The sequence below is a fragment of the Rhipicephalus microplus genome, chromosome 8 (assembly GCF_043290135.1).
Source record: "Rhipicephalus microplus isolate Deutch F79 chromosome 8, USDA_Rmic, whole genome shotgun sequence".
In the NCBI taxonomy this organism is placed as follows: Eukaryota; Metazoa; Arthropoda; class Arachnida; order Ixodida; family Ixodidae; genus Rhipicephalus; species Rhipicephalus microplus.
The window spans coordinates 37,679,878-37,705,136 of record NC_134707.1 but is presented as its reverse complement, the minus strand read 5'-3'; the positions used below and the strand labels follow the sequence as shown (position 1 = coordinate 37,705,136).

The 25,259-nt window shown below is 45.4% G+C and overlaps 1 protein-coding gene across 1 annotated transcript; it reads left to right on the top strand.

Annotated features, from left to right (window-relative positions):
* Positions 1-8,566: 8,566 nt before the first annotated feature.
* Positions 8,567-19,473, top strand: LOC142768467 (uncharacterized). Its single transcript, XM_075870447.1, has 2 exons — positions 8,567-8,786; positions 17,144-19,473. The coding sequence occupies exon 2, from the start codon at positions 17,259-17,261 to the stop codon at positions 17,889-17,891; it is 633 nt and encodes a 210-aa protein (XP_075726562.1). The 5' UTR covers positions 8,567-8,786; positions 17,144-17,258; the 3' UTR covers positions 17,892-19,473.
* The last annotated feature ends 5,786 nt before the right edge of the window (positions 19,474-25,259 follow it).

The window sequence follows — 25,259 nt, the reverse complement described above, 5'->3', positions numbered from 1 at the left end:
AAATCTAAAAAAAAAAGAATTAAGCGTAACTCGCATTGAGCGTCTGGAGAAGCGTCTGCTTGTGTGCTGACGATCATTGCGGCGAGATCTGATCTATCTGAGCGATTCCGCCGATTCGCTGAGCCGCCATCTTGTTTGTGTCGGACCATAGTATTTGTCTACGATGCGGTTAGAGTGACCTAGAATATGGAGGAATTTCCAAAGCGCCGCGCCAATACATGAGAGGAGTGAGGACCTTTTGTGGTGAATTTCCACGCCATGGCGCTGTCGTGCCAGACCTTCAGTTCAGAGTGGTGCGGTGGATGGACGTGTTTTTTGAGCGCTCCCGATCGACTGCGCAGATGAGTGGTTTTGCATGTTTCGAGCTTGCCTTTAAAATTAATAAGGCAGCAGTTAAAATCTTTGTAGCACTTATTACATTGTATGGCTTTTTCGGGGGTCAGTCACCAGGTATTTACTAGTTTGTGCTTATGTTTGTGTTTGTTTATTTATGCTTTTTCGTCTCTTGCCACCCCGCGGGGAAGGTGCACGTACATTGAACACACAAATTTTCGTAGTAGAGTGTAGACTTTCTCTTTTTTGTAGGGCAGAGATCGCGTTTTGTAATTATTGAGTGAGACTATTCATAAGGACAATCGGTATCGGAAAGACGTGGTTAAAAAAGCTCTAAAGTGTTTAGGATGCGGTGTGGGGTTGAAAATGGACCCAAGTGCAGACGTGACTGGAGAGGAGGCTGACGCCAAGTGTAGGCAATGTGAGCTCGAGGAAAAATGGAGAAAATGATGGTTGTCCAGAGTGAACTGCTGATGAGAATCCCCGAGCTGGAGACTGCGTTGACGACAGAGCAAGAGAAAACGAGGGCTATGGGAGAAAGGCTGAAGTCCGCCGAGGAAGCACTAGCGAAGGTGAACAAAGGATCGGCCGACGCAGAGAACAGTAGGGCACCGGCAACCAGAATTGTGGAGAAGAAAGAGCAAGAAAGTTTGAAAAAAAAAACAGGTTAGGCCGGTTCAATAGTCGCAAGACCCAGCTTCAGCGAAGAAGTGGTGGGACGGGGAAGGAGACAAAGCAGCCGGCGTCACAGGTGCAAGTAACTCCAGGTGCAGGGCGCTCCAGCTGAAACGTCACAGTATGTGATAACCACAGGGGACTCGAATTTAAATCGATGCGCAGAAGCAAAGAGAGGGCAAGAGGTGACAAGAGGGTTGCAGTAGGGACGTTCCGAGGAGGCAAGCTGGAAGCAGTCATGAGGCAAGTAAGCGCAAAACTCAAAACTACAGCAGATAGACGAAACCTCGTGATAATTGCAGGCGGTTTAAGCGATGTCCTAAATGAAGATACGGCAGGACTAGCGACTACAAGGGCGAAAGGGGTCGATGACATGCGCGCCACTTCTCCTTGGGTACAGATATTGATATGCATGACACCGGAGGTGCCGGTGCGTGACGGCAACCTGCAAAAAAGCGGTTGTCAACGCAAACCAAGAGATATGGTGGATGAGTCGAGAGAAAGGCTTTGAAGTGGTGGAAATAAACAGAGAGGTGCATAGATGGGGTGGTTTTAAACGAGACAGAATTCACTTCGATGGGCGGCTAGGTAATGAGGTGGTTTGGTGACTTTCAGGACGCACAGTAGCTTTTTTGGGGGGGCACGTGTGCCCTTCGGGGCGCAGGATAGGTAGTAACGACGAAAACAACCAGGGAGACTCTTTGACAGGTGGTATGGAGAGATATGATTCCAAAGTGGCACCAGTATCTAAGATAGGTAGAGTCCGGGGCAGGAATAGACGTAGCCACGAGGGCAGAGTCAATTGAGACATAGTGTATATTAACATGCAGGATGGCAGGAACAGGCTGAAGTGGGAAGAACAGCAGAGGGAGGAGAAGCCGATGATATACGGTTTTGTAGAAACACATCTTAGGGACATGGAACAACCTCCTAAGAATCCGGACTACGCGTGGGAATATTGCAATAGAACAGAAGGCAGCAGAAAGGGGCTGGTATTGCGGCATTCATTCATAAAAGTACAGACTGGCAAAAGGTCAAGCAGGAGTGTAAGAAACATTTATGGCTAAGAGGGAAAGTGGCAGGGCAAATGACACTCCTTGGTTTGGTGTACTTGTGCACAGGAGCAAAGGCCAGAGAAGAAAACCAGGCAATGATAGAGTGTATATCAAAGCACATTGAGGAAGTAGGGTGTACAGTGCGAGATAGTTGTACTAGGAAATATGAATGCGCACATGGAATGCGCACGTGGGCCTGTTGAGCCATTGCTGGAAAATGAAGGTGGCGACCACTCCGAAGTTCCGTGTTGGTTTGCCGGAAAAGCCAGATAGGCGTACCCAGCACCTCCACCAATAATCTTACAAGAAAACGTATATTTACAGATATTTACAACGATTACAGGCGATGACAATGCCTGGCGCACTGGCGGGCTGGAACCAGTTTGTTTTTGTTTTGTTTTGTTTCCCTGGGAGGTTGGCTCATACCCACTCAGGGGGATTGGCCAAGAAAGTGTAGTGCAGTTTTTCTGAACCAGTCTCTATCCACTTCGTAGTCTTTTCTTTCAGCCAGGGACCCTCTACCGCTTTATGCCCCAATCCCACTACTGCCTTGTGGCAATATAGATGGGTATACCGACGGAACAGGCAAAATGATCATGGATAAAAGTGAAAGGCATGATTCGATCATTTGCAACAGTACTGAGAAGTGCGAAGGACAGATAACATGGGAGGTAGGAAGGCTGCAGTCGACGATAGATTACGTACTGATGTCACGTAGGATGTATGATAGGCTCAGGGGAATCCACATAGATGAATGTGGCTCGAGAAGTCTGGGTAGTGATCACAAACGTATCAAGCTAAGTTTTTGAAGAGAAGTGAAAATGGGAAGGAGAAAAGTTGATCAACTACTGGAAAATTTTTATTCAGAAAGACGAATAAAAATAGCTACTAAACAAATTGAGAAAGTGATCACGGAGAATAGTGACACTGTGTTCATACACGAATCTAATTAGACAGTTTGAGCTAGAGCGTGCTAAGGCAAGTGACAAGTCACCCCGGAAAAGAAGACACAATCCCAAGAGTTGATGGGACGAGGAAGTTAAGAGAGCCCTAGCAAAATGTCAGGAAGCCTCTAGGGAACACAGACATGCTAAGCAGCGGGGTGAACCGACAGATGATGTTTAAAGAAAATGGGAAATCTTTCTAAGCTGTAGAAGGGAAGCATCCCTTCGACTCAATGTAAAGATTAGAAGCTCAGTGGCTGGCAAAAGTACATAAAAAGTGTAGAAGGGCAGCTGCAAAATTTTAGAACCAACTAAACTCCCTAAGAAATGAGACGAGCCTAAAGCAGAGGTTTATAACTACAGCTCAAGGTGCTAGGCTAGAAGGGGACGAAGTTATTGAATATATAAAAACAACGGCGGCAGAAAAAAAATTCGACGAAGAAGTGCCTTATGCACCAAAATAGACAAGGCTGAATCAAGTGGCGCAATGGTTCCACTTTCACAACGAGAGTGGGAAAGGGCTGAGAAGAGGGTTTCTAGTAGTACATCAGCAGGCAAATAATGGTATTCTAATTATGCTGATAAAGACATTGGATCCAAACTCTAAGCAGACTTTGAGAGAGGCAGTGAGCAAAATAATAATCGATGGGGAAGTCCCCGATGGATAGAAAATTAGCACGATGAGCATGATCTATAAAGGAAAGGGGGACAAAGCTGACATAAACAACTACCGTTATATAACAGTGACATCACTGGTCTACAGGCTGGCGATGCAGGTTACAAAGGAAAGACTGCAGGCATGGATAGAGGATGAGGGGGTGCTGGGGTACTGCATAAGAGAGATAAAGATGCAAGGAAAGGCAGGGAGGTTAACCAGACGCACATCCGGTTTGCTACCCTGCACTGGGGAAGGGATAAAGGGGAGAAAAGAGGTTGCAGAGAGATGAGAAGGTACACACAATCACGAGCACACTCGGGGAGCACACACAGTCTACAGGCGGTCGCTCAGGTTTGTTGACTTTAGGTAAGTTAGCAGTGCTTTAGTTGCTTTCTGCGCAACTGAGGCAGATGCCCAAGGTCCTAGTATATTCTGCACGCAAAATGGTCCGGGGTCAAGTTGATTCAAAACCATCCGGAGCTGGCATCGCTGTGTGTCGTAGCAAGCGCAGCTGCACAGCACGTGTTCGATGGTCTCTTCAGCTCCGCAGTAGTCGCATGTAGGAGTGTCTGCCATACCGATGGGAAAGGAGTACACCTTTGTAAATGCAACGCCCAACCAAAGGCAGCATAACAGTGTCGCATCGGAGCGGGAAAGTTGTGATGGTAGCTTTAGCTTGAGCGAAGGATCCAGTTCATAAAATTGACACCTTTGGAAGCTAGTAGACGACCAGAACGTGCGTGTGAGATCCCGAGCCAGCAGGTAAAGTTGTCTTGCTGCATCATTCCTTGATAGAGGAATCGGGACTACACGGATTCCTTCATGGGCTGAGGAAGGGGTTTCGGAAACACAGGAGGTTGGAAGACAATTTGTTCTCACTGACGCAGTGCATCGAAATAGCAGAAAAAAGAACACAGGCCTCTGTGGCTAGCATTTTTGGATATCAAGGGAGTGTATGATAGCCTGGTTCAAGAGGACTTGTGAAGAATACTGAACACACTAGGTGTGGAAAATGGAGTCACTAATCTTTTAAAAGATATATATAAAGAAAACAAGGTTGTTATAAAGTGGAAAAAACAGGTATCCAAGCCCGCAAAGCTAAAACGGGTGCTTAGGCAGGGGTGTCCTCTGTCACCCTTGTTATTCATGATGTACCTAAAAGGATTGGAGGCCAAATTAGAGGGAAGTGGACTTGGCTTCAACCTGTCTTTAGTCAAACAAGGAAAACTCATTGATCAGGCACTACTAGCATGAATGTACGCAGATGATATAGTGGTAATGGCCAACAACAAGGAAGATTTGCAGAGATTGATGGACATCTGCGGTAATGAGGGAGATAGGTTAGATTTCAGATTCAGTAAGGAAAAATCAGCAGTCATGATTTTCAATGACAACAAAGGTAGTGAGATTAGAATACGGAAGGCCACGCTAGATATAACAGATGAGTACAAATACCTGGGCGTATGGATAAGCAAGGGGTCCGAGTACCTAAAAGAACACGAAATATACGTGACGACTAAAGGTAACAGGAATGCAGGATATGAAAAACAGGGCACTGTGGAATTACAATAGGTATGATGTCGTGAGAGAAATATGAAAAAGGGTCATGGTTTCTGGTCTGACGTTCGGCAATGCAGTCTTGTGCATGAGATCAGAAGCTCAAGCAAGATTAGAAATTAAGCAATGCGGAATAGGTGGGGTTGCCTTAGGAGCTCACGGGAATACACCAAATAAGGGAGTACAAGGTGATATGGGATGAACATCATTTGAGAGCAAGGAAGCTAGCAGCAAGATAAAATTTGAGAAGCGATTGAGAGAAATGGGGGAGGAGCGTTGGGCTAGGAAGGTATTCAGCTACTTTTACATGAAGAATGTCAATACAAAATAGAGGAAGTGAACCAGGAAATTGACTGGTAGATACTTAGAAAACAGCAGGGGGTCAAGCCAAAAAGAATTATCTGTTAAGAAGAAGGTGACGGAAGCTGGGACCAATATGTGGAGAATTGGCATGAATAAGAAGTCCGCACTACAGATCTATCGAACTGTTAAGCAGGAAATTGCCAAGGAAAGGATGCATGATAATACTCAGTGTAGTTCCTTACCGTTTTGGGCCAGGACGAAAGTATTGCGAACCAAGCCATATTGGGCAAAATACGAAGGGGTAGACATGGTATGCAGTGCGTGTGGAGAGGAGGATGAAACTGCCGAACACTTGATGATGTTGTGTAAAGGGCTTCACCCTATAGTTCAAGATAATGGCGCAGAGTTTTTCAAAGCACCTGAGTTTAGGGATAGGGAGGGCAAAATAGACGTTAAAAGGGTAGAATTAACTAGAAGGAGGTTATCTGATTGGCTAAAGTGAAGGCACGAGTGAAAATAAACCCTTCACTGTAAAGAGTTCCCAACCTCACTATTTAAAGGAAAAAAATAAATCTAGTTTTTGGTTCACTAAGTATAACGGCTTGGTGGCGTTAGCCACCACCCGATCTAAAGGTACAGCCATATCAATCCATCCATCCAACCCAGTGCGAATAGCCATGCGCCCTTTCTGTTTATAGACCCATTGGGCGAGGAGGTGCGGTCTGGCAACGAACGCATTCCTCTTCTCTGACATGTGGGCGACGGCTTGGAATGTGTATTGAGGCTGATACGTGTGACGTTATCGAGTGATTTACCGTGAATTAAGCCAACCTGTGGATTTTTTTGTTCTTTGCTAGGTAAAAATCGGTCATCAGAGAACTACTGTGCTGTTTTTGGGTGCAGTAAAAACTACATTAAAAAAAAGCTGCTGTCGGAAGAATTATGCCATGTGCATTACCAATCGTGGAGTATTAGTGGCTGTGGACTCTTCGAGTTGCATCGTTTTCCTGTATACGAGGAGCAGCGGTTTCTATGACCTGCGAACTTGAACAGGAAAAACTTTGTACCCTCCGCGGATACTCGGGTATGTTTGGAGCACTTCTTCTTGGGTGAACAAACCACAACGACTTCGACACCGATGCTCCACCTCATCTATGAATGGAAGGTACGCAGCCTGTGCACCTATTCCAACAATTTCCTGAATGAACAGTCCCACGTAACATTTCTTACTATCGTCGGTCAAAGTAACTAGGCATCGAAAGTCACTCAAATATCACGACTAAGAAAAGAAGATAACAGGGGGACACGCAAGCACGTCAGCATTATTTGATGTAAATGCTGTATTCAAATGTAGAGCTGTAAAAACAAACGAGCGAGTAAGATATGGTGACTCCTTCATAGTTGAGAAACGATTTAGTTAAGGGTTAGTGTGCAGTTAACCCTATAGTTCCGGATGATGGCGTAGAGTTTTTCAAAGCACTGGTGTTTAGGGACAGGTAGGGCAATATATACTTTAAGCGGGTAGAATTAACTAGAAGGAGGTTATCTGATTGGTGGCTAAAGTCAAGGCACGAGTGAAAATTAAACCCTTCACTGCAAAGTACGAGTCCTGATACGTGATACTGCCAGTGCCACGAAATAAGGACGAACCACTACACTCCAACGCACGGCTTCATGCAAGAGCGGTAGTCGATGTGACGGCATGACGTAATGAAATCTTGTTAAAAAAAGCAGATGACTACCGCTCAAGAAAGATATTCTCTATGCTCTCTAAGCGCTGTAGCTCGTTCTGGAAAGGAAAGACTTGAATATACTGCACATTCTTCGAGCAGAAAGTCGGTGCTGTGGATATAGCGCATCAACAGAGGCAGACTCGTTCGTGTCACTGTACAACAAAGTAGTTGACCCTCAACGACTTGAACCTTGTCAGAACGTCTGATAGACTCAGTTATAAGAACCTGCATCACTTCAGTCGAAATACACCACTTAAGAACAACAGACGAACAATAAAACTACAGCCGCATGCTTACTTTCTATGCAAACAGCAAGCTTCCTGCATGCCAGGTGGGTTGCCGAACCAGAAAAGGGCCAACCGTTAGGCAGATGGTGGCGCCCACGAAAAAAAAAAGTCTATAGGAAGAGGGCGCGACACCACGTCAAAAAGATGCGCTCACACGCGCTCAATATGCATGTGTGGTCAGGCCTTAACACAATACATAAGAAGGAGTCAGCGAAAACGAGAAAATTACCCCGTAGGCGAGAGGAAGCAGTGACAAAACGCCAACGCCGACAAGCTGCTAATTCGGAGTTGAGGTCATGTAAAGCGGAGGCTCTACCACAAAAACACATTGTATATACTGTTCACACGTGTTGTCACTCATTTACATGCGCGAGTGGTTAATTTCATGGCTGATTCGCTGTAAGAACAATCCCCATTGCTTCACGCACTCTCCATATGACGCACTTCTTTTAAATGGCCCGCGGAGGCACGACACAATATTTGACTTGGGATCAACGCGACGAGGAACGATGTGTCATCGCTGTGTTGAAATCGTTCATAAGCACGATGTGCACAATCCTCCCTGGACTTCCAACACCATAAGCTCGGAATGCCCTGTAAGCTTTGGATACCTTGGAGCAAGTCCTTGAAAGCCTTGTCTAACATCTTGGATTGCAGTGCACGTCATCGAAGTCGACTCGTTCTTCGTGACAGTGCACAGTTTTATGTCGTTCCAGGCATCCGTGTTATAGGTTGATATGCGTGCTACTGTATTACCTCGCCTGTCATCTTTTTCTCCAATCTTTTCCTTCTCTTTCCCCTTCCCACGTGTTAGGTAGTGAACCTGGTTCAACTTGGTTAACCTCCCCGTCTTTTCTTTGCGTTTCTCTTTCCCGGGAAGGTGCGTGTCTTTTTTGTGTGTTTGTCTGTGCGCACGTCTGTGTTCTGATTGACATTCTTTTCATACCATCATCATCTACAAACTTGCTCCCTTTCTACCGTTCTCTATGTTTTTGCCTCTGTTTCAGCTGAAAGTACTTCGTGCTGTTACCTTGAATGTCGGCGGAATCCGCGGCGATGCAGCCGCGCCGTCGTTCAAGCGTGCGTGTGTGACAGCGACCTTCACTCGCGATGAGGCCCTGCTCGGGTGCATGCTGACGGCTGGGAACCACGAACCTGTCTTGGTGGACGCACTGAGTGCTGACGACTTTGCCAAGTTCGCCAAAGACCGTAACCATTGTAGTGAAATCAAAAGTCTTCGGGTGAGACATCGTCGATGTTCAACGTAATTTTGATGCCAAGCGCCTCCCGTTCGCATTCGTCAAGAGTAACAGAGTAGCCAGTGGGTCGAGCTTGAGGCCAATCTTCCGGCGTTTATGTGCATGCTTTTCTTCCTTTTTGGTGTGGTATATACCGATGTGTGGTTACCGAGCAAATAGTGGTCCCTAACCAAAAGCAGCGCAGTCAGTGCGTCTTAACGAATAGCATTAGTTGGGCCCTCAGCACTTGTCCCAACTAATCAGTGAATGACGTTATTGTCGTAGTTTGTTGTTCGGTGAATCGACTGCTTAGAAAAACGTTTGGAAACCATAAGGTCACAGGAGAGTTGTAGGGTTTTGTCTCATTAGGTTATTTTATTGCTCCTTTAACACAGCCAGCACGCTAAAACCTACAAAGAAGGGAATAACTATTACAAACAGTCCCGAATGTACGTAAACGTGCTTAATTACCTTCAGGAACTTGTTTTGAACACAAATCTGAAGAATATTTGTATGCGGGGCTTTTAAATGCAGGGCGGCGAAAAACAGCCACCTGGTCTTCTGAATCTTACCAGAACTCTTATCAAAACAGTGGTTTGTTTTGGAGTGAAAACAAAGAGAAACGAGAGGTTAGGCAAGGGTTGACACTGGGGACTACTTTTCGACAAATCGGCGAATTTGAAAGGCCCGTGGCGTTCTAAACATTTGAATGGCAACATGGCGAATTTTCGTCGATATTTAGTTTAGGTCTTGACCGAGATATGCATTGTATATTCAGTGTCTTCAGTAGAATAAGTGACGCGTCTCTCCTATACATACGGCGGTTTTGGGACGTTAAACTCTACATATCAATCAATCAATCAATCAATCAATCAATCAATCAATCAATCAATCAATCAATCAATCAATCAATCAATCAATCAATCAATAAATCAATCAATCAATCAATAAATCAATCAATCAATAAATCACCTAATTAATTAATTAATTAATTAATTAATTAATTAAAAGAATTGGAGACGATATTTGTGGAGGTTTTTGAAGCTTTAGACCACCTAGTAGATGGTGCAAATTAGTACGTTCACCTTGTTTCACGGGTGTATTTCTTAAATCAACTAGATCCTAGAGGCACTGGCGCATTGGTGCGTCTGCCAGCAACCTCCGTACAAAACTTATGTCATTGACTGCTTCGTGCGCCGCGTGGCGGTGGTGTTATGCTATGTTATTTAGGGGCTCTGAATCGCTAAGCTTCTTCCAAGTTTCGCTTCTGAAATGAATAGGTGACGATTAAGCCGGACGCTCCGACCACAGCTCCAACTGTTGTGAATGGCTTGTCAACTTCTTCACTGCGGTAGTACTCTCAAATTTAGTTTGTAGCCTGATATAGAGGTTATCAAAACATATTTTGTTATTAACGTTTGTTAATCTTTATTAACATACTTTTCTGGTGGGCCGAGAAATCGGCCTATTTTGGGAGGGGGCAACATTCAGAAACTGCAGTGAGGTGAATGTATAGCGTAAGCCTGACCACAAAGAAAGTGACGTCTGGGCATTGCGATGGTTACTGAGTACTCTAGAAATTATTTCCATTGCTTTGTAATTGAGCTGTCCGATCATCAGACACTTGATTGCACTGAAATACATTCTACAAACCTGCGGGAAGGCTATGCACACCATTCCTTTCTTGTTGTAGGGACTGCTTTATCCTTTATTAGCTACAACTGAAACCATCGCAAACATTTGTTCTCAGGCGCTAGCATTCAGGTACGCTGCTAGTGATGCATGTCCTCTTTCAGTGCTCCCATGGTGAAGCGGGTGATGTGAGTGGCATTGAAAAACGTTTTTTATTTAGGGTTTATGGACGGTACCATATACATAATTAAGAATTTTTATTGCTGGGCACGCCACACATAGGTAGCAAGGTGAAATTTTTTGCGAAATTCGAAGATAAATGGCGACTTTTGGCAACATTTCGCTCGTCGTTGGCGAATTCTGGTCATCTCTTACCTCGTAAAAAAAAGAATAATTTACTTTCACATAATGAAACACATGCCACACAGGCTTTTCAAATGCCACACAGGCTCCACACAGGCCACCGAACTCCACGAGCGTCACTCAGTCACGTGGTCCTATTCTTGACTAGCTGCCTTAGGCCACGTGCATTTCTAACATTCGGCCATCTTGAAGCTACTTAACGTCCACGTTAAGACTGCCCTGAAAACGTTTTTCACTGACTCTACATAAGAATGTTGGGTCATCCTCTTCAACCACTAACTAAATTACGCAATATAAAAACAAAATGAAGGAACAAGAACAAAATAACACAAAACTACACTGACGAGCTAAATTCATCACAAGACTGAAAAAAAGTGACCAGTTTGTCACGTCAAACATTGAATAATAGTCGTATCTCCCGGCCATCTTGACATCCTTAACGATGCGCAAAGCCACAAAGTAATGAAAGAATAACAACACGAAAGCTTCGGTCATCATAACAACTTAGAACAGAGGAGTTCTTTAAACACGCGGGCAGAAAAATTAAGTCACGACACGGAGTCTCGAAGCCTGGCTGGATTTACGCGTTTGCACTGAAAACATTGCACTGGACATTTCTCCGGATGTCTTTAGTAGTGAGGCGTAGGCAGCTTCTGAATATCGGCCTTTCCCTTCAGGACGCGAGTGAGTGACATGGTGAGTGTCCGCAGGCAAAGCGTGTGTGTCGACGAGTGCTGCGTCACTTTTCAGCAGAGTTGTAGTCGTAAAACTGGCGTTTACAGGACCCTTGCTCGGCAACACCATTTTTCCAACTTCGCAGAGCTTTAGAGGGTAGCGCTGCAGTGATTGCAGGCATCCCTCGTGCTCTTAGGATCCTCCAATAAGCGTTCACGCACATGTGACTTTAATTCCTGAGTTGGTTGTGAAGGTATTTCCGTATCGCTACGCTGCTGAAGTTGCGATCCGTAAAAATTTGACTTGTAGCCATGAAGCATCCTTAATGAAATCTTGCCGGTACTCTTTCTAGGGGCGCTGTTCTTGTTGCACTCATCTGCTTTCAATTCGACATCCCGACCAAGTTTCTCAGGGTCATCAACAATCGCTGTGATTTCGAATTTCCCTGGACGTAGTGATGAAATGCACAGAATCCTTCTGAAGCTCACGTTCTCTTGCTGTCACGTGTCGTTCAAGCTGCTGCTCCGATGACACCAGCTGAGCAAAAGGACAGTTGTTTAGGTGGTAGAAGCAGAACGTGCTCCCCACCTTGACTTGCGTGAAGTTGGTCAGTTCGTGGAACGTTTGGCCCACCACAATTTCCATTTTTTGTGCATCGTCGGGAACTATCAGAAGAGGCACATTTTCTGCGGTAACATCGTCTATGCTCAACTTGGCCTTACAATGACCGAGGCTTTTCGTCCCGGGAACATGCTGGCTGCCAAAACCATATAATTGAGTCAGTTGCTGAACCATCTTGATGCCGAATCATGCCGCCACTGACGCACCAACTAGCAATCAAAACTCCCTGTGTCAATGAGTCCCACTAGAGTGAAGTCGTCGTTGAAGGCCTTTTCCTTGAGCAACGCTTGACTGGCTCCGGTGCGAGAAAGATGTCTGACAGCATTCGTCTCGTTATGCAGCAAAACCTGGCGGTTTTATTGAGTGTGATCAGTTGCCTGGCAACGCTGACACTTGAGCAGCCACTTAGGCCCAAAGCAATCACGTGTGATGTGGCCGCAGACATTACAGTTACAGCATTTTCACTCACCGAAATGCTGGACGGATGGCAATCCGAAACGTCGGTATCCTCCCTCGATCGAGTGAATGGTCCCTTTACTTGGTATGGGCAAGCTTCGCTCCGAATCCGGTGATGACGCAAAGCTTCGTTTGCGAGATCCAAAAATCTTTCGTCGTTCAGGTTCATGCGCCCGAACTGCACAATGTCGTGAAGAAGGTCGTCGTTGTCATCATGCGCCCTTCCCAAAAGCATCGTGTAGAGTTCGCAAGACCTTAACCCCGTGAGGACTTGTTCTTGCGTATCGGTAAAGTCGAGGTCAACTTTATGGCTAGACGCACCTTGGCATGGAAATATGCCGTTGTACTCTCGTTGCACTGCTGCATACGCTCTTGCATCTTGCGCCATCTACCCGCAATGAGAGTCTGGCTGACGAATGTCCGACGCAAGCGTGTCTCGAACTCTTCCCACGACGTGATCTGGGAGCTCCTCGAATGGTACCATTCCTTGGCTGCTCCGACTAGTCGGGCCTTGGCAGTTTCTAGCGTGTACGCAGGTGGCCATCCGTGAAGGTTAGACGTGCGACGAATATTCTCAATCAACTCGCGCACCGATGGAGCGTCTTCGGAGCCGTCGAAGGCACTGATGCTGTGGCTTAAGTCGGGAATCAGCTGGAACGTTTGCGCTGGTTGAGGTGGAATCGCACCGGCCACAGACAGTTGTTCCAGCAGGGTCGGTTGCTAGTAAGCGATCTTTTTCTTGGAGAGCTTGAAATAGGTCTCGAGTCGAGATAGTGTCGCCATGGCCAGATGCTGTGTCTCTTTCGTCGTAGCTTTAGATTCTTAGGGATAGAAATACCAGTTCCATGCACTGATGAAATTCACGTTTACTCTTCTGTTGGCAACATGTATGGGCAACCCCACTTCTGGAATGTCATCTTCGACCTCGTAATAAAAAAGAAAAATTTACTTCACATAGTGAAACACATCCCACACAGGAATACTCAAGTGCCATATAGGCTACTAAACGCCACACAGGCCACCAAAAGGCACGAGCGTCACTCAGTCACAGCGTCGTCTTCTTCACTAGCTGCCTCAGCAGGCCACGTGTATTTCTAACATTTCTCTCCTAAAGTCGATGAGTGACAGGCCTGGATTGGGTTCTTATTTCTTAATTTGGAGCACGAGCTGATGTTTTAGTGTTGTCGAAATTCGTCAGAATGATATAAAATGATCCTCGCTAAGAAAAACGGCCACATTGCAAGGACTTTTCCAACTGGTTAGCTAAGGTCTTCTTACTGTCGTCTTGTGCTGAATCTTAAAATAGTGCTGAATCTTAAAATCTCGGACTACGAGTTGTAAAAACCATCCCCTAATCTCGTGGCCCCTCTCTCACTTGAAGCACGGCTCGTTTAAAGTCTGAACACCAAACTCCCGGCTTTTGATCGAGCAGAAAAGCTTACCACCAAATGTGGCCCCACTAAAGGTTGCCCCCCCACCCCCCCCGAAGATTATCACGGAGTGATTATCACGCCGTAGCTACGGAATACAAACAAGCCCTAAAAGATGCTAAGGATTCATTTTTCAATACTACATTACCATCTCTTTTAATTACCAACCCTAAGCAATTTTGGAATGTAGTGAACAAAAGACACAATTTCTCACTCACCCTTAAAGATGCAAACAATCGCATAATCAAACTTGATGAATCCGCAAATGTTCTAAACTCTGTATTTGTTTCTGCTTTTTCACAAAATGTGTGTTCAACTCCCACATATGCTAGTTCGAATTTTTTTAACAATGGACCCCATTGTCTTTGATGATGCCGGTATAAAAAAATCATGAAAAATCTGAAAGTTTCATCATTATGTGGTGTTGATGGCATCAATTCAAAGTTTTTAATTAGTACTAAAGTGTACAGTCCCATCATTCTCACTAATATATTTTAGCAATCGCTTCATACCGGTTGCATTCCGGAAGACTGGAAGGTAGGGAAGGTTATTCCCTTGCACAAGTCTGGGGATAGGCATTCTCCATATAATTTTCGACCAATCTCACTCACATGTATTTTATGTAAAGTTATGGAACATGTTGTTTGCTCTCATCTCGCATCTTTCCTACAGTCAAACTCCTTTTTTTACAGATCACCAGCATAGATTTCGCAAGTCATTTTCATGTGAAACACAACTTTTGACATTCACACATGACCTAAATTCCATTCTTGACAGGGGTTCCATTGTCGACTGCATATTCCTAGACTTCTCAAAAGCGTTCGACAAGGTTTCTCATCAACTACTTCTTTTAAAACTCAGCAAACTTAACATTGATCCAAACGTTCTTCAATGGGCCCCGCCGCGGATGTCTAGTGGCTAAGGTACTCGGCTGCTGACCCGCAGGTCGCGGGTTCGATTCCAGGCTGCGGCGGCTGCATTTCCGATGGAGGCGGAAATGTTGTAGGCCCGTGTACTCAGATTTGGGTGCACGTTAAAGAACCCCAGGTGGTCAAAATTTCCGGAGTCCTCCACTACGGCGTCTCTCATAATCAAATGGTGGTTTTGGGACGTTAAACCCCACAAATCAATCAATCAACGTTCTTCAATGGCTTCACTATTTTCTCACTGATCGTTCCCAATTTGTCACTGTGAATAACACCTCATCCATCACTTTTGCAGTTGAATCAGACGTGCCTCAAGGCTCCGTGCTGGGACCTTTGCTTTTCCTCATCTACATAGACGACTTACCTGATAATCTATGTTCATCACTAAACCTGTTCGCTGAAGACTGTGTTATATACCGTGTTATTAACAGCGACTCTGACGTCTATCTTCTTCAATCAGATATAAACCGTGTTCGTGACTGGCCTAACACGTGGAACATGGAGTTAAACACTAACAAATGCAAGCACATGCGCGTTTCACGTCGCGATACAACATTTCCCTCTTATCATCTTAATAATACTAACCTAGAACCTCTGTCATGTTACAAATATCTAGGCGTACTTATCACTTCTGATCTTCCCTGGAAGATGCATGTAACACATGTAACCAATAAAGCTAATCGCACGCTGGGCTTTATACGCCGTAATTTTCATCTTTCTTCCCTTACAGTAAAAATACTTCTGTATAAATCATTAGTACGTTCCAAAATGGAATATGCTGCATCTGTGTGGGACCCCAGCCAAGAAACACTCATTCATCAGCTTGAATCCATCCAGAGTCGGGCTGCTCGTTTTATTCTTTCCAACTATCATCGCACCTCCGGCGTCACTTCCATGAAAATAACTTTATCATTACCTCTGCTCTCACAACATAGAGAAATATCTCACCTCTGCCTGTTTCACAAGATATATTACCACAATTCAGTCCTTAAGAATAAATTGATAACCGCTTCTTCTTACGTATCCGCTCGCATCTACCATCGTCATAAGGTTGGCATTCCCACATGCCACACCAACCATTTTTACAATTCATTCATCCCCAGTACGTGAGCAAGTTGGAATCACCTTCCCCGATCTGTAGTCGAGATGTCTAATACCTCTATGTTTAAGGCTGCTATAACTAACCTGTCGCCATAATTTTTAGGAATATAGTATTTCCATTTTTCGGTAGACCTGTTAAGCTTTGTTGTTATTTAATACCTGTTTTTTTTTGTTCTTATAATGAGCATTATTTCTTGTTGGTTTCCTTCACTGATCCATGTAACCACAAATTTTCCGCTTTTTTCATTATGTTGTGTAACCCACTTCCCTCTGTAATGCCCTCGGGCCCTGAGGGTATTGAAATAAATAAATAAATAAACCAGGCCTTGTTGACATCTTCATTTCAACGCTAAAAGCACGAACGCGGGAAAAACCACAAGAAACTTAATTGTGTGGTCTGGGTTACGTGTTTTTATCAGTTTAGCTCTAAAATGAACCTTCTGTCATGAATACAACTAGTTCGGCGAAAAGTTTTGTGAACGTGGCTAGTTTCCGTGCTTAACGCCGAATGTAGTTTTGCGTGCGCTGATCCTTGTGACACTTTCTGTGTTTTCTCGTGTGTGCACGCGAAAGATTCAGTATGCAGCGAAATCAACTAGCCGGCTTTTATGCATTACTGTAGTTATTCCTGCTTACGCAAGAGCTAGGGATACAATCACCACTAAAGGCGATAACTACATCAACTAAATTGATTGATTTTTCACCGGTGGACACTTGTGACGCGCTGTTTGAACACGAAGAAAGACGCACGAAAGGCACACGTGTTCAAAGAGCGTATCGCAACTGTCAACTATGTGTAACCAAGTGCCATTGCTCTGACCCTTCTAGCTGTTATTAGTCAATGGCATGTCACTTGCTCTTTCAAAGTATGAAGTGTAAGGAGGGATAGAACACCAATGTTGTTCGGTTGGTCGAAATAGGAGAACGCCATTTCATGGTTAGTCTAGAGGCCTCGTCGCAACTGTGATTCCATTCAAATGAGTTTGCGGATAGACTTAGTGGTTTCGGCATTTCGATTGGTGTTGCCCTGTACGATTCAGACCGAACTTTGTGATGGATACAGGCGCTGAAATATCTCACTCAGTGATTCAAAGATACGCCTCCGTTTTGTCTTTGTTTCTGTTGACCGATGATTAGCTGCTTTATTTTTTTTCAGCTCACGTCGACAGCAGAGCGAGGCTTGGCGCTGGCGGGCTGCTTTTTTTAACGGGACCCAGCCGTCTCTCAACTTCGCCTCTGAAACTTCGCTCTGCCCTTTCTATCCGCACATCATGAACGTGATCTCTCAGCTCACCCTCAAGTCCCTACGGCTGAGCTACGTCAGCGATGTCAGCGTGTCGGCCATAGCAAAGCACTGCCGTGGACTCGAGTGTCTGGGCCTCGACGAGTGCGTGGTTCTGGACGAAGAGATGGACGAGGAAACTCTGTTCGAAAGTCTTCGCGTGCTACGCGTCGGCAAGACTATGAGCCAGCAGACCTTCTTCGGCCTGCTGCGTTCGTGCCCCAACCTGGTCGAGTTGAAGATCTATGACGACGCACTGACAACGGCGTTCCTACTGGGTCTGCCGGAGTTCGCCGCTGAGCACCGCCGGAGTTCGCCGTTGAGGCTGCCGGCGCTGCGCCTCAAATGTCTGGAAGCGCTTACGCTGCGCACGGACTCGAGAGGTCGCGGCGGTCTCGCCGGGCGGCCGAAACTTCCGGAGGAACTCGACCGCACCCTCGCTTGTCTGCCGGAGCTGCGCAAAGTTTGTACCGATGACTTCAGGGTGCGGTTCCACATCGAGAGATGTGCGCCGAAGGTGCGCCTGGAGTGGGAAGGGTGTACAGTCTGTTTGGCCGAGTATCCCAAGGTGGATGAGTTCCAGGAAGAACTCTGGTTGGACGTTCACCGCCACGTTAAGTAGATAGATGTTGTTTGTGCGGGGATGTGGCGATAGCCTGCGAAACGATATCACGCCGTCTGTTTTGTATCTCTGTACCACAGATGACGCTTTATATACCTGTTTGTTTTCCTTACACAATCTGCTTGTGCGAATATTTAAGTCGCAACGTTACCCCCTTCGAAAAAAGGCAAATTCGTACTCGGTTAGTGGCGTGCTGTGTTTCCGCTAGACATTTAAAATTAAGCTATAGTTCTTTAGGGTGATGTAGTGTGAATACTAGGTTGCCTTCTGCGAATGACGGAAAGATGTGGCAGCCTGTTAGAAAGAAAAGTGGTCCTTTTCGGGAAGGTTAAGAAGCGTGAATGATCTTACAAAAGGGCCTCCAAGAAAATGAAGTAGTAATTTAACTCATGCGTACACTCAATGAATGACAGTGTTTCCGCGCAGATCAAGCGCTTGAGGGGAGCTGGTTATCAGGATGAATGTATCCTTTTGGCGTGGGAGAAGAATCGTCGGGAAGTAAAAAATGCAATCATTGGCACAAGCGAAGAGAGGAGACAAGTTGAGGGTGAAAGAGATTGATTGATATGATATGTGGGGTTTAACGTCCCAAAACCACCATTTGATTATGAGAGACGCTGTTGTGGAGGGCTCCGGAAATTTCGACCACCTGGGGTTCTTTAACGTGCACCCAAATCTGAGCACACGGGCTTACAACATTTCCGCCTCCATCGGAAATGCAGCCGCCGCAGCCGGGATTTGAACCCGCGACCTGCGGGTCAGCAGCCGAGTACCTTAGCCACTAGACCACCGTGGCGGGGCAAGAGGGTGAAAGAGAGCAGACAGTGGTCATCCCGTATCTGCACAATACTTCACATAGGTTGAAAAAAGTTGCATTAAGGTATGGCGTGCGGGTTGTTTTTTCAGCCGAAAACAAATTATCAAAGATTTGTCCAGCAGTAGAAACGCTTGTCAACAAGAAAAGAACTGGAGAATTGAAAAGATGTAGCATAAAGCATGGCAGAAGGTACGTTGAGTGCAAAAAAGATGTTGTATACGGAACGCCTTTCACATGTGGAAATAAATACGTTGGTCAGACGGGTTGGTGCATAAATGTGCGCCTTCGTGAACATGAGAGTTCACTAAAGGGGGCCCCTTACTCACACTTAGCGATCCACTGCAAGGAGTGCACCTGTTAACCAAAATTTTCCGACACACGAATAATTGACAGGCACAACAAGCGGACGACGAGAGAAATATTGGAAGCGTATAGGATAAGGAAAGGAGGGGACAGTTGCGTCAGCCAAGCGTCAGTTCTACTAACAGATTCTAAATTTGCTTTTTTGGACGTCACCTAACCCAGTGTTTTTCTCTGTGTTACGTGTTTGTTTTTTGTTTCTTTGGTTTTTCTGTTTTTAATTTTCTTTTCACATTTTCCTTTCTTAGTTCTTGACAAGTGCTTGTTTTCGGTTGTGGGCGCGTGCATATTTTGTTATATCACGTTGTTGATGATGACAGGGGAAGTCGTCGGGTATGACGTACATGCGTGTGATGTATTTATTAGTGTTCTCTTCGAAATAAATTTTTTCGTTGTTGCTAGTAAGCGCTTGTCTGTGTCCTCTCTGAGTGTGTGTATTTTTGCGCTTGTTTCATCATGAACCTTTACCAACACGCCCAACTGACAGTCATTCTAAAGTAATACAACTTTAACTTCCTTGCTACTTGCATCCTCAGTAAAGGGACATGACTTTTCAACCTATTCGGGCTGCAGTATGTAAAAATAATTAAATAAATAAATAAATTACAGAGGAAAATGCTCCGTGTCTTTTACTGATTTTGCAAGAGCGAGCAGTAGGTGTATGCTAGCTCTTGCAACATTTGTGGCTTGTATGTAAACGAAACAAAATAACGAGAGGCAGATAAAACAGCGCCTGGTTTCTTAGGTTTGATCGCTGTAAAGACAGGCAATGATCACTTTCTTTGCAATTTAGCGTAGTGTTAACTATTTTCTCAATGTAGTCTGTAGAACAAATATGCTTCTGGCCTTCGGTAATGACTGCACGAAGTATCTGAAGTATTTAAAACCAAAATTTGCACTTATTGGTGATGCTCGCGCCCTATTTCACCTCTTTTATTTTTACTGGCCAAGTTAGGAGCACTAGGCCTTGCCCAATCTGTGGGACACATGTTTTCTTGTCACTAGACGATTGATATATGTCCTAGCGATGTATTGCACTGTCTGTATTAAAATGTTATAACTGTAGTATGCGTTTGCGATCTTGCATCTAACCTGTTGATAGCTTCAGTGGCGCTATTAGGTAATTGTACGATTAGAAATCATGCTGAATAAAAAAAAAGTCGCGGTTTTGACGTACTCAATTCGCGATATGACATTAAGGCAGTATGACGTAGTGGCGGACTGTGGGATAATAAGGTACCACTTTTGGTTTTTCAACGTGCATCTATATGAAAGCACATTAGTATCGTTGCAGTTCGCCCTTAAACAACCACTACCGCAGCAGCCAGAATCGAACAGGTGGTCTTTATCTAAGCGGAACAATGAGATACAGACCCTGTTGTTGCGGATTGTGCACAAACTTATTGCGGTGCTTGGATAATAGACGTATCAAAATATGGGACTCGATCTGTAGTGCTGATTAGTAGCGGTCTGTATAAAGTTTCCTGTATATCACCTAGGGAATTCCGGCGCTAGTGTCTATGGGAGATGCGATGCATGGCGCTTCAGCGAGCATGGGAATTATGGTTATGACATGGATTCGCCTAGTCTTCGTTCTTTACGTTCCCTTTTGGCTTCGTATGGCTTGAAGCTGCTTCGTCATGAATTAACCATCAGCAAATGTTCAGCAGTTGCGCTTCACCACCTCAATCTTTAGGTTTGTCATTTCAAATCTGGTCACGAAGCTTTCAAGACTTCGTTTTTTTTTTTCGAATCAAGACCTAAACGCAGCAATAAACAAAGCCGTAAGTGCGATTCGCCGCCCACTAGTACGGAGACTAGGGAAATACATGTACTACCGATCATTACCACAGTCGCTGAACGATCGCAGCGCCAGAGTTTATTATAGTTAATTTTTTGGGAGGATCTATGGCAGTCTGACAACCGACGTGAAGGCCGGCCTGTTTTGCTTACGCCAAGAACTAACCTGGCGGTAAGACGAGTGAGACCACCAGCGCACTTTCTAAAATAGCTGAAGAGAAAGTCGACTGAGGAAGTTACTGACCTGCTACAGCTCCTTACTTAAAAAAAAAGCTGTACTCAAGGCGTTCCCGTGTTTTATGTTTGGCAACGAAATTGAAAAAAAAATGAATCGTGTCTTTTGATTCTGTCGTCGCTATTATTACCAGAGCAAAAGATGGCTAGAAGCGCCATTCGAGAATTTAGGATTGGTAATAAATTTTTCAGTTATTTCATCACTTGGCGGCACTTTATCTAGTTACTGCCACAAAGATGTCGGCTCTACTGTCTTCGAATAGATCGAAGCAGCGTTAGTCCATCTTTATGTATTCGTATTCGTATTCGTGGTTTGTACTTCATCGAAAGTTCCATCAGGATTAGATAATCTGACCGCTTGCTCAGTAAGGATATTCCATTTATCGGAAGTTTTATTTTTGAACAAATTACCCAGCTTGGTTCTGCACTTTCACAGTTCATTTCTTCAAGCAAGAGCCTGGCCCGTCCCCTTCAAGGGGGATGGGCCAGGCTCTTGGCCCATCCCCCTTTGTGGACGAGTGCCATGCATACGAAATCATCATTATCCTTCATTCTAGGTCACATGCGAGCGGCCATTCCAGTAATTATGACAAATTGCGTGACCATTCTAAAGCTGCCTAATGAGTGATAGTCTTCGCGCAATTTTATTGACTGTGAATTTTTGAGCACTGATACCAACACAAATTCCTCCTGGTTAACATCCCTAGATTGAAGTGGTCTTCTTTTTCTCGTTAATCTGTGTATCTTCTTGCATGAGCACTTAGGATAACTCAAAACCACCAATGTTACGCGTGCAGACGCTCCTTTTCTTGCGGCATGGTTCAGACAAACCTTGGCATGCAAGAATGCCTTTTGTGAATATGAACGCGGGTAAAATTGACACAGTTTTGCCCGAATCGCGAAGCGATGAATGCTATAGTGACATATTTGAAATTTGAAAAGCATGCAAAGTAAGGCTAGCAAAGCACTCTTTTAGCATGCTACCTGGGGTAGCTGGACAAAACAGTGCCCTAACATAACGCGGCCACCAAGTCGAGAGAATCGGCCTTCTAGCTGTCTATCGCTCAAACGCCAACTTCAGTCCGTGAATAGAGCACAACAATAATAAACTCCGATGTTAGCAAGGTTTAGACTTCTGTAAATATGTGGTGTGCATGACTGCGAGGGACGACGCCTGGTATTTCGAAGGACGCTCGCTGTTCGTGCGTGAGTGACGTCACCTCCGGTGTGTCACTATACAGCGGTCTCATTCAATGGGGCCACTGACTAGGGGCTACACCTGGTATACTGTAAGGAAGCTGAGTCACATAAGGCTGGTTTTTCTAACAATCGATCTGTAATTATCAGCTTAATTAGTGTTCATTACGACCCCCACAACTTCCAGGACCCCTCCAACCGCCTCTTGCTCGTTTCCTTTCCACCTGAGCCGCGACTGACGGCAGCTCTCGCATGCTTTCATTCCCACTAGAATATACGATGCATTGGGTGATGTTATCGATCTGGATCCGATAAGGAAACTTATGGTGACACCGACAGCAAATGAAGACTTGGAGGAGCATTGAGATTCACTATCAAAACTAGAACACAATGGCATGATTTGATACCACTCACATGGCCTTCAATATCACTAGCCTAGCTTAGATTCGCAGTGGTGACGTCAACCATGCCGCAAGAAAAGGAGCGTCTGCACGGGTAACATTGGTGGTTTTGAGTTCTCCTAAGTGCTCATGCAAGTACAGATCCAAAGTGTCCGCTACGTTATATTTATTGCTTTAGCTAAATGGTGAACTCGCTTCTTGTCCAAGAGGCAACACGTGGACCTGTGTAGGTGCAGATATTTTTGGTGCAGTTAAGGATAATGATGCTTCATTATATGTAAGCACTTGGCACAGGATGGGTCCTTACAACACATATTCATTGCACATTTCTCGGTCTTGACGCCTGGTACAATTCTACAATTCAGCCGCGCATTGTCTCATGTGTTCATAGGCACTTTGAACTGGATGGACTGCGGCATCATAGGGAATGAACATGCCGATACTGCCGCGCGGGCAGCCCTTGAAGGAACACGAGAAGAAGCCATACCACTTTCGCGGACCGATGCTGCCAGTAATCTTCGATGACTTGCGCGTGAAATCACGTTTTCACTATGGTGCCCACCAAGCATCGATACGAATCGTCAACACCAACTGTCCTCTTTGATGGCTCTCTGCATGCCCACTGGACTCGACCGAAGAGAAGCCACCCTTCTTCATCGCTTATGGCTAGGAGTGGCATTTACAAAATCTTATTCCCTTGTCATAGGAATGGCCGACAACGCTCTCTGCGATGCCTGTCATTGCGAAGAGACGCTACACCACATCCTGTGTGACTGTCCGTTGTATGAAATCTAGAGACAGTCACTGGCGTCCGCTTTTGCGCGCATCGACAACAGCCAAATGTCTGTGGACACTATTCTGTCAAGTGCCCGAGAGAAGACATTGCAACACAAGGCGACGAAAGCTCTGTTGAAATTTCTACGCGACACCGACTTGAACAAGCGACTGTAACAGCAATGTCACACACCGCGAAAGACAAGACTAGACTATGACTGAGTGTGCGCGCGTGTGCTGCCGAATGTGCTGTTTCTCTCTTCCCTCTCTGCTCTCTATCTTTCATCTCCCCCATCCCTCTGCCATGCGCAGGGTAGCAAACCGGCTGCCTATAGGCTGGTTAACCTCCCTGCCTTTCTTTTCCCTCTATTTTCCTTCCTTCCTTGAACTGGATGAAATTCCCTTTATTAATGTTTTCCGTAACGGGGCTCTGTGGAATAAAGTTTGCTGATCATGCAGCTAGCCTGACATCGATTCATACTTGAAGCGAGGGTATTATTCAGGCGAAAGCCTTAAATGCCTCATCAAGCGCGAAAATTGACAGCCGGCTTCCGGCATTGGCGCCAACAAAACTTAAAGAATAAATATGGCTGATCCCTTTATATCGGTATCGATATAACACAGAAGTGAAATGAGTTTTCACAAAAGTTGTTGAGCTTTTATTGTGCACTGTTTCGTCACAAGACAGAAGAAATGAATGCTACAGCAACAAATTGCAAAGTCACGTTAGGAATGTCAAGCATCTTGAATTTCGCAGCCCAAACTTTAGGCAGGAGTTTCGGGGTTTCGGTTACGGTTTCTAAACCGGTTTTTTGGCCCCACAGAGGGCGCTGTACGAATGCATATACTTGTAAATCAAAAAAGTTGGTGACAAGCACACGGAAGAAGTGGACGTTCTCTTCGGCGCTCGGTGCCTTGTTGTGTGGTAGCTTTCTGGCGTTCTCACTGGCAGCGTCAGCGGGCTTCAGCTCAATGCTCCTCTGTAGGAGCTGGGGCTGTCAAGACGCAACACTCCAGTAAGACCACTGAATTCTTCCCCAATTCCTCGTAGTGGGTATGAGCCACAGTAGATGGTGAACAAGAAGAAGAGAAGCCTTGATTCCCGGTGGTTGGTGCCTGTGGATTCATCCTGTTCCAGTGAGCAAGCGCAGGCAACGAGTATACTAAATTCGCCTTCTGCGCACTGAAATACTCCAGCAGAATGGCTGAGTCTTACATGGCATCACAGGTGAGTTCAAGCCATACAATAGCGCGGAAGTTTTCAACACGTCTGCCTCAAAATAAGCAAATTTGAAAGACTTTTCGCTTCACTTTCAAGAGTAAACCGTGATCGCATAATCGAACCATGTTCGTACCACCTTGCCAATCGGTAGTCAATCTCCGCATCTCTATGGAGACCTAAATTATAGCACAAGGAACATTATGACTGTGGACACTTCTGGCTCGAGTATCCATGCTTGCGGTACGACGAAAAAGGGTCACAAGGGAGGGGGGGGGGAGATGAGGCAATGACATTTAAAATGCACCCGTGGGCTCTCCGCGCCATCTCTTGGGTTACAGTTCTTTCAACATGTAGTGAACGATGGCTAGGGCACAGTGGCTGGACTGAAGCACCACGGGTGTCGACACAGGCCAGACATGAGAAATCGCGAAAACACGCGTAAACATGGGTTTGTATGACTGGTTGCCGTGTAGCGCTTACGACGGCATCGTTTGAGAAACACTACAACCCAGAGGTGCACCCTCCGGAGTTGTACAGTCCCCATTAGTGGTGGTGTCACCAAT

What these genes read in the sequence shown, in the direction of transcription:
- LOC142768467 (XM_075870447.1), top strand. Translation starts at nt 17,259, where the DNA reads ATGAACGTGATCTCTCAGCTCACCCTCAAGTCCCTACGGCTGAGCTAC.